At 39.6% G+C, this 15,080-nt stretch overlaps 1 protein-coding gene across 1 annotated transcript in view; it reads left to right on the forward strand.

Moving 5' to 3' along the window:
- LOC105564389 (diacylglycerol O-acyltransferase 1) overlaps positions 1–15,080 on the forward strand; it is a 114,238-nt gene that overhangs the window by 26,905 nt on the left and 72,253 nt on the right. The window contains exon 3 of the mRNA XM_012016713.1: positions 3,422–3,516. Coding sequence (XP_011872103.1) covers positions 3,422–3,516 — 95 coding nt within the window. The remainder of the gene's footprint in view (positions 1–3,421; positions 3,517–15,080) is intronic.

Here is a 15,080-nt window from a genome sequence, read left to right on the forward strand (position 1 = left end):
CTCACCAATTCGACCAATGAGACATGCCTGATTGGTCGAATTGGTGAGACGCCCGCCTAGAGTGTAGGGAAGTCCAGGTTCAAGCCCTGGCTGAGGTGATACTTTGCCGCAATAAATTTTCTCTAATTAAAATTGCCAGTTGTGTCGGTTATCAATTTTCCTACACCACAAATTTATACATTGTAAAGGTACATTTTCTCACGTAGTTCAATTTTTTTTTAAATATTACGGCATTCGTAGCCGGATCTTAATATTTAAGACTGTTTTGAATTTATCTAAAGATACTGTATGGAACATTTTATTGGCCATGGAGTATCTAAAGATGATCTTAAGACGATCTTAAATATAAAATGACTATGAGAATACCGGCTTAATAATAAGAAATAATGTTGTTGAATTGTAGTCGCGACATACATGTATACTATATTAAAAATCGATGTCTGGTCTTTTAGATATAACATTACAACAATGATTATTTTTAACGTCTTATTTTGGTAGTCATTTTCGTAAAGACTTTTGTATCGCGTTAGAACATAAAACTCATTGTTCATTCGGATTACAAGTTCTGCAGTTCTCGATATTATAGAGCCAAAAAAGACTTATCGGAAATTCGATAAGTCCCGGTACCGGATATATTACTTTGTTTGCTTTACATTTCTATCGATCGATTGGTATTGAGCAAAGTGCAAAGGTGAAGGAATAGACCGATTTGTAAGATAATAATAGAGGCACTATATAAGTGATAATGGATTTACTAAACGTACGCGACATTGAAATCGTTAAAACATGATATATTGCAAATATCTATCGATAAAGAATTTTACGAGGATAAAAATCGACACTGTACAATGAGCTTCAGAAGGTATCGTTAATAATCCGCGCTGTAGTTTATCCAGATAAATATCAAAATAAATTTTACCTAACTCTCGTCCGTGACCCCTCCAACTCTTCTTAAGAACAATCCATCTCGCCTCACCGAGCCAATCCGACACCTAAAACGAGCCTTCAGGCCCTGCCATTAATTTCCGAGAAGAAGAATCATCCTCGGCGTTCTTTACAATCATAAAAGCGAAGAAGACGTCTCGTTTCGCGCGTTTTATTAATATTTAATGCGAATCGTTCGCGCGTTCACATTTTCATCCCGGCCCGTCCCATATTGGCGCCATAACTCTTCCAATCTGAACCTCCGCGCACTCTCGCACCCACCGAGGAATCCCTCCCCCCCCCCTTCCCCAGGACCCGACGTTTCCCTCTCACCACGTTCGACGTGAAATTGGGGATTTTATCGTGACGCTGTATTAACGAACTCCGGCGGACGAAGAACGAGCGTGGATTTAACGGGCGGATCAAGACGGCTATTCCCGCCGGGGAAGAAATTTAATATCGTTTCTGCTCACGTCTCGAAGCGATGAGTTTCGATAAGTGCGATATCCCCTTAACTTTCGAGCACTCGAAAAATGTTTTATGAGACTCGTCCACCGTGTGTACACGCGTATCGAGGCCGGATCAGTTTAATCATCGGCGCTGAACGATTGTTTCCTTTCTGGATCTATGAAAGCTTTCCATCTCGTTGAAATGAATATCTTGAGCCCGAATGGATTATCGGACAGTCTTTTTTTCACGTTGGCTGCTTTTTATTTGCTACCAATTGTTATTAAAACATTCCACAGTTTTGCCTTTTTGAGCATATAATGTTGCTCCCGCTAATTTGGCTTTGATAGATTGATTTGACAGTGAAATAAAATAAGTGATTGAGATTGATTGATTTCCCACATAATTAAATTAATTTTTTTCTGTGGATATTTATGATACCACATACAAGGTGATAAGCTGTGATTGGCTTAAACATTGCTATATCTCAAAACTGGGGTTTGCATTATTTATAATTTATGTTGCATTATTTATTTGCGTATCGACATATGAGAAAGGTATTTTCATAAATTGTCGCCGGTGTCACGCGGCGCGTCGTACCGTTGCATTAATTATGAACAAGAATCATATTTTTTCCACGCTATTGTCCAACTATCGTAACTGCGTCAACATGACCGATAGCGCGGCGAACTAGGCCGGTGATTGCGTCCCAATAAATATTGTCTATCTGAAACAAGCCGCGCCCGACTTGGAATACTTTAATTATTCGCCCCATAAGCCTCGTTTATCATCGTTAGCGGGCATGCACGACCTGAAGCCATTAATGTACAGTGCCACCTTTTTTTCGGCCGGTACACCTGTCTCGTGCGTCCCGCGAGAAAATAATGTTCTTCGATGGCTTAGATCGATACCATCGTAAAGTGCATTTTCAGGCTAATACGGCGGCAAGACACATCGGAACGTATTTTTATGGACGCACAACAGTGATAACAGTCGTCGAATGCATTTCTCTGCTTTGAAATAAATGAGAAGGTAATTTTCAGCCGCACGTTACGAATTATCATACGTTATACAAATTACCCTCGCCCGTTATAATTTCAACTTTATCGCATTGCTATTTATAAACGAAACATATTAAATTTATGCAAATCCTATCTGCATATTCTGTACAGCTTTTGTAATCAATATAGCTTTTTATAGCATGGACAAACATAACTTAATCGAATATCGTAGTTTAGCATATCCCATTTGTTTATTATGTTATCAGACGCATCCCGTTTCTGCATAACTCCGTTTGATTTACGTGCAGAAATTAATGATTCGTGTGCGCGCAGAAAGTGCCATTTTACGAAATTGCCAATAAATAATCCGGCACAATTTAGTCGGCGGGCATCGTTTATAATATTTTCCGACGTGCGCCATCAAAATAAATCAGAGATTCACATCAAGATCACAGTCAATCATGGGACAGACGTTTCCTGCATTTCCATTGAGTCGACTTTCTAGGGAAATCGTTTTATTTCCCAGCATGAGCTTCCTCTTTACGTGGTGCGATGCGACAGTTATTATTTATCTCAGAACAAAGAACGCAGACCTGCTCTCTTTATTTCCTTTTGTTCCTTCCTTGAACCATCTCTGCAGAAGAGATCTTACCAGAGACAGACTATAATAATGAAGCGTTTGCTTCTTCAGTTTGCATCACGCTTATAGTATACCAACCATGAAAAACGTAAAGATTATAATGGAAAACGTGCCGCGTTTTATCTTACATTTATCCTTTGTTTCTTCATTTTATTTTCCTTGTGGCGCAACAAGATGTAACTGTATATCGTTTTATACATAAATAAATCTATCAACGCTGGTTTTATTTTGCATACAGTATATTTCTATAATTTATTTCTTTTCACATGTTATGCCGGTTTGATTATTTAATTACAAATTGTCGCAATTACTCGATCATTGCTGTTTATGAGGAAATATTTGTTGAAAATTATTTAAATATTCGCAATTAATTGATAAAAAGTAAATATATCCTTTTTCTATTTTGCAGATATGGAATCAGAGTGGATCCCTGGCAATGGTTTCTCTTTCTTAGCGGCAAGGACGATGGCGGCGAAGAATATCCCTCGTTGCTGCTGATCTGCTGTAAGTGAAACTGCCGATATGTCATTTTACATTTGTTTAACGGAAACGGAGCTGTCAATGTTCGTGGCCTCGATTACAAGGTGATCGACAGTTATTATAAGAATTTCGTCTATGTCGATATCAACGGAAGTGTGTCAGGCAGAAAAGTATTGATAGCGACTCTTATTTAAAACCTTAGCGACTTTCATGTGTCAATTATGTGTTTTAATTCCGCTTTCACAGAATACTTTAATATCGTCAAAAATTATTTCTTTGATCGTAAAAATATACAAAAAGCAACATCGATTTCATTAAGTTATAACCAATTTTGCGGAAGCAAAAAGTTATTTAGATTTAATATTAGGAAAATTATTATAGATTGCATTGTTAGACAAATTCGTATTATTTACGATACGATATCTATTCATTTAGCATTTAAAATGAAAAGCCGACGAGCTCGCAATCGCTTTTCGCTGTGGAAACCTATAAAATCCAGCTGCACAGAGAGAGAGAGAGGGAGAGAGAGAGAGAAAGCTGCGCCGGACTCTACATTCCGCTTTTATTGTCGCGGGTCGTGGTTGGTCCACGTTGATTCTCCAGTATCCGCGGTAATTCAGTTTCACCATTTCCCGGTCGTCATGTTTTTTTTTATTTAACTGTACGTAATGTGAATACCCGTCGATATCCGCGCTTCTGAACGCGGCTGTAATGACGCATATAATTTTACCCCTGAAGATAACGGATGAAAGAGACTGGAACAGTACGAGTCTATCAAAAACATTGAGAAAATAATGAATAACGCTTTGAGAATTCAAAGTCAGGCTCTATCTTCTCTTGGCAGTCGACCGTAGATAACGCTTAAGCAGAAGTATAAAAAGAATTAAAAAAAAAAGAAACGGAGAGAATGCGCTAGAAAGAACGGTTCAGGGCGAAATAAGGCGAGGAGCGCGCGGGGTACCAGGGTCGGTAGCGCTGATATGAGATGGGAAGGAAAATGAAGTCTGTTTCTGTATGGCAACTCAACTTTTGTTTTAGTTATCTCGTTATGGACCGCGCATTGCAAAATTGCAAAAAGGTAGAAACAATTTGGCAGAGTAATTCCCTACCTTCCTAGAATTCATCGATTCCGAACGTTTCCTCTAGGTGTTTATTTCAGTTGCTTATTTCAGAGGAAGAGCACTCGAGCATTTCCGCAGCGGCACAATTAGCTCTTCTGCATCTCTATGATGCTGGAAGAACTGACAGAGATGAATTTTAGCGTTATTTTCATAATTTATGGTTCACTCTTTGATTTATATTATACTTGCTACTGAAATTATTGTTTTACTTCAAAAATTCCAATACACACGCGCGCGAAATTTTCTGTTCTATTAAATATACACATGTGTTACGCTATTACATAGCAAACACAACGATGAGTCTTTATTTAATCAGGTTTTAATTATATATAAATGTATAAGAAAAATGCTTTACAGTTCAGATTATTAGCAATATCGTGCGCGCAGGGCCCGGTACAATTCGAGCTTGTTAAATTTTGCGATGGGATGTTTTTAGCCTAGACTTTTAAAATGGGTTGAAATTCAACGGGTCTCGCGTGAAACATAAATTTTAAAGTGCACAAGGCATCGTTCCTTTAAATAGCGAACATATTCCTCGCGTATTGTCCCCTTAGTGCCGCGCACTTTTGTGCTCGCTTGTTGCTCATCCGAGGTTGCAACGTCATAACTTACATACGTGCAACGGTCGCGTACGTGTGCAGTTTTAAATGCGAGTTGCACGCACAATGGTTGCAAATCAGGGGCTGCGACGGGAAGACTGGAAAATTTCAAAATATTAAGAATTTCAAGTAGAAGGTAAAGCTGCATAATTGATAACACAAGTGTCTCTTCTTGATTAAAAAAAAATTGATATTTTTTAAAGTACTAAAAAATCATTTTACACTTCAAAAAATCTCTCGTGATAATATTTTGCAGTGTTAAAAATATAAAAAGACATCTGAGTTTCTATATTCGGATTCTCTTTACGAGAAAGTAATACTTGTTACGCTTATAAAAATAGCGTTATCTTTCCTCGATTCCCTCCTCGGATATGTTAAAATCAATTCTATCTCTCCGAAGAAATTACTTTTGCTGTCAATGTCGTTCTAAAAGGGATTCCTGTATAATTTTACGCAGTTATTTTCGAAACAGTTTCAATCCCCTGTGCAGATTGAACGCAGGCGGCTTACGTCGTACTAAGCCGCTATGGAGGATTGCATCATTTACACATAAGGGACCGTAATGCTCATGGGAAACTATGGCTAATAGTTCCCATATTTTCGAATCTGCGTCGAGCGTCGTCGCTACTTCCAACGGGATGCTAAACCCGTTTCCTTTTTACAGCCAACCCAACCTTGTTTCTGTCTACCTTCCACGGAGCCTGGGTGTATTTCGTTCCCCCTGTCCTGCAGTGGCTCCTCGTATAATAATTCTTAGGGCGAATGAGTTCGAAATTGTTTTTTTTTAAACACAAGATTTCTGGCGACGGTCGTTTAGTGTTTAAAGTATTAGTTATTCGACGTATCAGATACTCGGCGGGTTAAATTATTTCGGAGGAGTATATTTTTTGTTCCATCTGTATCCGTTCCACAGATCTATCTTTGACGTCATTAAAACTTTGAGTCGCGTAACGTAAATACAACTGTTTCGGTGGATTCTGGCGAATGGCTACAGAAAATGGACACAAGAACAATCTGGAATTGAAATTTTGTTACGCATTTCTTCAACAATGTAGAAACACCGGATTAATAAGCCACGCAGTGTGTGAGCACCCAGAGTATCTCTATTAGTTTACATATTATTTCTTTATCAGATGCGGTGTTCATCTGCTTGATAAGTATATTGCGATATCCCGTTTTAAAAAGGCACGTGAGATTTAATTGTTGACGCGTCCTATCGATGCTTTGATTCTCTCACTTCGATCACTTATGCGAGAATAGCTGCCGTCGCGGAGATCATGTATTTTGATAGTTCATTAATTTGTCAACGTCACGTTACGTCTTCTTACTTTGCGTCTTCCTTGCACGAAGAAAATGTTAATATATAAAGATGATTACGAATAAATAGAAATTAAAGCGAAATAGAACATACGCGCGCAATACCATGACTTTTATATCAAGTATTTAATATCAATTAATTTATTAAATTATTTATTAAATTATTATGAAAGAAAAGAATTAGATAATTCGCTCGTAATAAATTAAGATTTGCAGTAAGTAATGTGCATTTGTACGCGTCAACTGAATCGACGCAAAGTCTCTCAGTAATTAGAACTTAAGTAACAACGATTTTCATTTCGAAACACTTTCTCGATTGAACGGAGTCAATCGTTATCTTAAGCCAACGGCACACGATACTACTTTTCCTACTGGATTGCTTACGAGAGCCAATAAGGATGCAGAGTTTTAGATCAGGTGACTTAAGGCTAAATCCTGATTGCCTCTCGTAAGCGATCCAGTAGGAAAAGTAGTATCGTGTGCCGTTGGATTTAAACGAGTCCGCAGAACGACACGCAAAATGTATAGTAACAGTCACCGAGCAAAATAATTTCAGATATTAGGTACACAGCTTTTTTTGTACATTCTTTTTGTAGGCATTCCAGAACAACACTCTCAACGTTTGTTTTTGATTTGCTCGCCGCGCGGTATCGTACGACGTTACGCGGGTCATTGTTTACGCGAAGGTCGCTGCGGTATCACTCGCTCGCCGAACGTCGGGTCGGTCGGCAGGCAGCAGCGAGAGTCGCTCCGTGTGTCGTATTATTTTCGTGTTATCAATTTCTGAGCCTGATTGCGATGAGTGTAAGGATAAATCGCTATTAATTTGTACACGGGTGTCAGAAACAAGTAACGTACGCCGATTAATTATTAAGTTTCTGTAATATATAATGAGAAGCGGTTTGCACGAGCGAAAGTAAGCCGTGGTTTGTCGCGATTACACCTCGTTTACGTGTTATCGCGCTTTGAATAATCTGCCGATTTCAGTGTAATCTGTTTTTCGGGAAAAGAGAGAGAAAGCTGATGTACGGCTTTGATATTTGCGTTGTCTATAATTTGTTCTCTCGTATAGACAGAAAGTAGCTTATCGCGTTACGTTATATCTCGAAATATGATCGAAAATCATGTAGTGGATGATTCGTTCGCGTAATTTATTTTGTGGAAAAATTAGATTAATTGACAGTAAGGATTGTAAAATATCGTTTCGTTATGGACCAATAACTAAAATTTCACCGCAGATATTTGGATTCCGATGCTCGCGTCGCGTTTTATCGCCAATTTAAAAGTGATTTATCCATTGCTACTTTCGAATCAAGAGTATAAGTTGACACGCAAGTTGCCGGTTCGAATTATTTGCGTGACGGAAAGTCATACGACGTATAATAATGCTTCGTGCATTTCGCAGTATTTTACGTCGCGTACGGGAGTGCCACCGGAAATTTCGCGCTATCGTAATAAATGATTTTCGCGAGTGAATAGTGTGTGAGTGCAAGGAAATCTGAGAGGAGGAGCAGGCCCAGAAGGCATCGGGCAACGGCGGAGCAACCATGACGTAAGTGTTTTATATTTTATATTTGCTACTTCCAAAATTAAGTTACTTGCAAAATCTGCCTCCTTTTTGTTTTACGAGGCATGTTCAGAAAGTAAGTGTACTGATTTTCTCACGGGCGTAGGGAATTTTTGTTGACAAAAGTGGTCACACTGCGTTGTAGTGGAAGCCCTCCCGATTCGAATAAGACGTGGAAGAGCTCAGTGCGACGAAAACTGTGGCCGTAGTAACTTGACGCGCAAAACACGTCTATACAATCTCCCGTTAAGTGCGAAGTACGAGCCGTGATCCGTTTCCTTCTCGCAAAGGGAAAAGCGCTGTTTAAGATTTTCGATGAGATTAAAAGTGTTTATGGCGAAGGAGGTACGAACCGTACGAATGTGTTTAAGTGGTGTCGCGAAATTAAGAATGGCAGAACGAGTGTTCACGACGATCAGAGAAACGGAAGACCATTGATTTTGATTGACGCGCTTGTGAAAAAAATCGAAGAAACTGTCCGTGACGATCGCAAATTAACGTTGGATGAAATGAGTGTGAATCTGAGAGATTTGTGGGAACATCACTCATTTCATCCAACGTTAATCTGCGATCGTCACAGACAGTTTCTTCGACTTTTTTACAAGCGCGTCAGTCAAAATCGATGGTCTTCCGCTTCTCTGATCGTCGCGAACACTCGTTCTGCCATTCTTAAATTCACGACACCAGTGAAACACATTCGTACGGTTCATACCTCCTTCACCATAAACAGTTTTAATCTCCTCGAAAATCTCAAACGGCGCTTTTCCCTTTGCGAGAAGGAAACTGATCACGGCTCGTACCTCGCACTTGGCGGGAGATTGTAAGACATGTTTTGCACGTCAAGTTACTACGGCCACAGTTTTCGTCGTACTGAGCTGTTCCACGTCTCATTCGAATCGGGAGGGCTTCCACTTCAACGCAGTGTGACCACTTTTGTCAACAAAAAATCCCTACGCCCGTGAGAAAATCAGTACACTTACTTTCTGAACATGCCTCGTATTTGTTCAAATCATTTGAATAAGAGTTACAGATAAAAATTTTGCTTTAAATTTATGCTTAAAAGGAGACTTTCTTTCGAGTACTCTATAATTATTTTATTAAATATGTATTTGAAGAAAATTATATTTTATATTTGCCACTTGCAAAACTAAGTTACTTGCAAAATCTGCTTTCTTTTTGTCGTATTTATCCAAATGATTTGAATAAGAGTTACAGATAAAAATTTTGCTTTAAATTTATACTTAAAAGGAGACTTTCTTTCGAGTACTCTATAATTATTTTATTAAATATGTACTTGAAGAAAATATAAATTATTTATTGCATAATTTCAATTTTGAATAATTACAACAATCTTATAACAATCATATTTGTATTTTACAGCGTTCAACGTAGTTACGACGTAGACTACAACTCCGTTGTTGCACATCGTATCGGTGAGTGGGAAATTACCCTTAATTTTAAATTGACGGAATGAATCTAATTTGTATAAAAATTGCATTAGATCTATATTATGTAAAATACACGTTGGAACATAAAGTTTTACAAGTAGACATAAGTTTTCGTATATTTAGTGCTTGAAAATGGATGGATTTAGAACAAATTATAACGAGTAATAAATGAATACTGGAAAGTGTATAATTATTCGATTTAAGTGCACTCGTACGCACAAAGTTCATGAAATAGAGATAATTATTAGTCGATAAAAGATTTTCAAAAGACGCAAAGAATATGATATATTTTTCTGACGATGAGACAAACACCATGATAATACAGCATATTAATGATTTGGGCAGTGGTAGGGCGATACGTTAGAAATGGTTACAAATAAATAAATAAATGACAGGACCAAATAATAACGAGCTATACAAGGTGGCAGTGTGAAAAGATTATATATATTTGAACAACCGTTTAAAAGAACGAAAGTTTCGATTATTACGAAGTCTTCATCAGCGCAATAAAAAAGATTTAGCTATGTTCTAATATTATATAAATCTTCGACATATTTAACGTATTTATACGATATGAAGGTAAAATCGAACATAAAATCGTTGTTTACTATCAGAATTGTTAATCGTTAACATTGTTAATAGATAATCTAATGATTCTGAATGTCGATTTGATCGTAATGGAACATCTCTTTACCGTAAATATAAAATACACTTCCGCGATGATCATTTATGTAGCATCGGTCCAATTTCGTGACAATTACGGATGACGGGTGCAGGTCACCCGCATTTATTCGAAATAGAAACGCGTTGATTTAATAATGACGCCGCGGCGAACACGAGAATAGAGAGTAAGAAAGAACCGGATAAATACATCAGTTCACTTTTCGCTCTTCGGGCTTTCGCCCCTGGGGTTTCCAGGGCGAGGAAATGGATCTTTCCGGGGAACGTGTAGCGGCCGACCGTTCGGCGGTTTTCCGGAAGTTCCGGGACGGGAAGTTCCAGGGGGTAACTTAAAGTTAACTGTAACTCAATGCTCGTAGCCCTCATGCTGCATAACGAGTCCGGGACTAAATGTGAAAGGGTATGCCGGCCGGCCACCGCCGACCATCTAGCCAACCGCCATGATAGTTCACCGGCGAAAGAGCTTGTTCTCATAACGTCTGCAACATCGTCGGCGCCCGGCCGTAGTGTATCTTACTCTCTGTTCGCCGTGTGTTAAGACCGAATCCGGCGAGATTTGCATGTCCGTGCTCTGTGGATTTCGCGCGCCGAGCGCTAGAAACAACCACACCGCGGTGAAGCAATTAACTATGTCCACTGTCAATCCCCTTGTGCCACTTGCTGTAATGGCATTTCGCGAAAGAGTCTACTGTAATATGTATAACGATCTCATCGCCCTTTGGATTACGGCTATAATAGATAATTACATTCTTTATATGTAAACCGCATTAAATCGCAGAGAATGTTATTCAGACCGCCATATTCGTAAAATGAATATTTTGCTCTTTCTTCTTTAGCTCCCTCTTTTAGTTTTTTGTCAGAATAATTAGTTCGCGCGTGTCATTTTACGCAGACGGTTTCAAGCGAGTTTGCATTCAGCTTAATATTCAAAATAATTATCACTTTTTTTCTCATCTCTTATCCAAACCGCTATCAAAGTTACACGGGCGTCGCGAATGAATTTCACGAGAGGTGAAATTTTAAAAGGCAGCGCGGCTGAAGCGGGCGTCGGAATGAGAGAATTCTCGCGATAGAGATCGCTTTCGCGTTAATTTCGAAAGGCGAGTTTCCGGGCCAAGTTTTCACGCCGGGTGTGATGTTATACGTTTCGCCGTTCGCGCTGGTCATTAAAGCGCAGAATGGGAAACGGAGGAACGGGCCGTCGTATGAATTACTTAATCCGCGCACGAGCAGCACGGCGCGCAGGTAATCGAATCAAATGCGAGATTGCCCTCGCGAAATCCCTTCGCACGCATTCGCTATCTGCGCATCCCTCCCGTTTATTGCCTATGCGCGCCCGGCCTAGCTAAACGTAGATTTACTACAAGTGCGCATCGACCGAGCCATTATGGGCTTCTTTCACCTCTTCGCTCTGCTCTCTGAGTAAAGACCTAACGGCTCTGTATATATCGTTATTTTTCTGCACACGACTTTCTCATTACAAAAATCAGCACCGATATGGAACGCGGTGTATCGTTAATACACGTACAAATTACTTCGTTGGAAACTACTCTGGGCGAAAAAAAAACACAGTTAGCAACCCATTTTGGGGCCAACAATTAGTAATTTAATTATTTCGATTGTTCGTAACTCTACTCTGGGAAGAATTTTGACCGTTTTTTTTGCAGTTAAGCAACTTAACATTTCGCTTAGTGCCTCTTAAGTGAAAATTATCTTTGCGTTACTGAATATCGGCCGAACTAATTGAGAGAATTGATTAGTATTACTTAAAAATCTTAGATATAGATAACATAGCTCATTGCGATTTGGAGTTACGCGGGGTAAAATTCGTAAAAGATTACAGTTACGAACAATTCAAATAATTCGATTCCTAATTGTGAGCAAATGGGTTGCTAACTGTCTTTTTTCCCCAGAGTATTCGAGATTGAGAATTACGATTTTACCTAGTAATTTTTACTCCGACTTTGTTGTTATAGTTATTTATTTATCGTTATGTTCCCCGTTTCTCCTTTACACCACTTTAGACTTTAGTCCTACTGTGGTCGTTACGTCGAACGGGCGTGCCTTCGAACATAGTTCTCCGAGTGTCAAACCCCGGTTTTTAATTTAATATCGATGACGTAATATTTGCAAGTAGAAAATGCCGCTTTGTTCGTAATTCGACTTATGTTGATTTCATGCTGTAATCGATACACTTTTAAGTTGCAATGTTTTCTGAAAACTTGCAGATAATTAAATTCCTTGTAAAGGACCGCAATCCGCATGGTCGGAACGTCGGAATGAAATAAATAAACCATCTGCCAGCCTAATGTCGTCTAACTAAATTCTTTTTGTCTGTTAATTAACTACTGGCGATTCACATTCTTTCGTTGTTACCTAGTAATGCCCAGTAATGCTGCAAATCTGTACAACACAATGCCGCCCTCAGCGGTTTATCCCTCGGAAACAAGTTTATCCGTTAATTTATTGATTTACGAAAACAGAACGCGAGCAAGCGTATCGAGGAACTAATTAATGATTTTTGAAAGGTCATTTTGAACGTTGGTGACAGAAATAGATAGAGTACGAAAAATTCAGCTTCGCGGAAGTCGCGGAGAGACTGCTGACGGCGAGAAGTAGATAGTTAAGTCTGTAATTTCTACTCCCGAATGAGATTTTCCTCCACAGAAATTTTGTGAAGTGAGAAGTTAAAAATCTGGCACAAGAATAAATACCGCAACTGCCCTTTTTATTCTGGCACATTTATCACGTTGATTACGCGCGATTATAGATTATTTAAAGATTTCCTGTTTAGAATAAAATACTGCCGCAAGGTATTAAGAAGATTATGAGTCTTTTTCATGACGATAATAAGATTTAGAGGTAAAAGACTTGGAAAACGTCATTCTGTGCCGCAATCGTTTCAGAATTGCGTTTATAAATCTCTTCTGTGTGTTGCCTGAAGACGAAAACAGGGTAGCGTCGGTTAAAGCTCGCGGAAGCCTCCGTTCGGGCGGCGCGGCGCGAGCCCACTCCTGGATTAAGGGGGTATAAAGAAAGATAGAGTGGAAAAAGGACTTGTCAGTGAGGGGGTGGGAAGTAGAGACCGGAGAGTGAAAAGAAAGAGCGAAAGAAAGGTGGCGTCGTGTAAACGTATATCTATATACAGAGCCCACTAAAGTCGGAAGACGGGGTATGAAAAGAGGCGATTTTCCGTCCGCGGTTTACGTTGCTTTTTTATTGCCAGTCAGTAGCGCGACGGCGCCGTCACCGCCGCCACCCGGAGGGCATCGTCGAGAGCCTGAACTACGCGCGTCGAGTGCTAATTACGAATAATTATGAGTGCTAATTAAGGCTCTCCTTTGTCGCGATGGCGCACGGCTACGCATCAACGTGCGACACACGCGCGCTTTTATGCCTGATATAAAACCCGTGTTAATGCCCGAGATAGCGTAAAAATAATCGCTTTAATGTTCGCTTAAAAAAAAGAACCGTTTAAAAACGCATTGAACGCTTTGTAAGCGACACATGTAAAAACTGCCGGTTTTTTTTTTCATAATTAACATATACACGGTTTGCACAATATCCGCCGACTTGTTCTCGGATCGAATTTTTATTCGCGCTTGCAATTTCATCGCGATTCCAGTGAGACGAGCACAGACAAGAGCCGAATTAATAAAGTGAAAATAATGCCGACTTATTGAAAAAGATACATCTCGCGACAGTTTTCGCGTTAACTTTAATTACTGTATTAGCGAGGAGGGTTGAAGGCGCTGCAAAATAAGACGCGCCTACCTGGGCGTCCGGCGTTTATCAAACTTTCGTGAAACGCGTCGAAAGAATGTCGCCAACTCGATGTCAGAATCTAATTAAGATCCTCCCCAGACGGGATTTGATCTCTCTTTCTCCCTCATCTTCGCCATCTCGCGCTACGAGCTTTCGCGAGCTGCGCCCGCGTAACCAGGCGCGTCTTCTTGCTCGGCGCGGCGACTCGCAGCCGTCCGAGACGCTTCAGGAGAGATAGGAAAGATTTAAAAAAAAGAAGAAAGAATGTAAAAGTCTTAATTAGCAGCTGAGAGATCGGAGATCGAAGATTGGCTCGAGGGTGCAAGGCCGATTATCTTCGAGCCGGTGCAACTCACTATCACCGTCCGTTTCGCACTGACATTCGTACAGTCGACTCTGAGCACTCCCCTTCCTTCTCTTCTCTCCCTTTTTCTTCTCCCGATGAGACCCCGGGAAAAATTTCATCCCGTTAACGCGATGGCCTCGTCGTTATGTGGCAGATTACTGCAATCCGTTAAGGCACCACTCTTGCTCCGCGCAAAATACATTTGCCGCAAAGGTACTTTCTTTCGTTTACATCTAGCGACACGGCGGAATCTGCAGACGCGAGAAATATTTACCTAAACGCCTCTTCCGAAGGGATAAAAATCTTTTGCGATGAGATCGATTTTCTGGACCAGCGTGTAAATCAATATAACGTTATACTTGCTGTTACTTTCTACCATTATTGTATCACAAGCGCTGCGATCATTTGTAATTGATGAGATATTCGAGATACAGTCAATTTTTACAAACGCACAATATTTTTAATGATAATATTGACTTGATAAATCATTAGAAGCTAGCGTTAGCTAGCTACATAAATAGGCATATAAAGCTACATAAATATGAAGAGCTGATATTTATTCTGCAAACATCCAGACGATGATCTGAGTTAAAATGCGAAAAATAAAATAAAAAGCAACTTTATTTTCAGTTAACATACAAGTTCGATCGTAATAAAACTTTCAATGTAAGCAGATTACAATTTTGAAGGCAGGCCAGTTAAGGGATTATGATAAATATGAAAATTAGTTTTCCAATATCTCGT

This window comes from Vollenhovia emeryi, unplaced genomic scaffold (assembly GCF_000949405.1).
Source record: "Vollenhovia emeryi isolate VEMERY1.0 unplaced genomic scaffold, V.emery_V1.0 DF939165.1, whole genome shotgun sequence".
Taxonomy (NCBI): Eukaryota; Metazoa; Arthropoda; class Insecta; order Hymenoptera; family Formicidae; genus Vollenhovia; species Vollenhovia emeryi.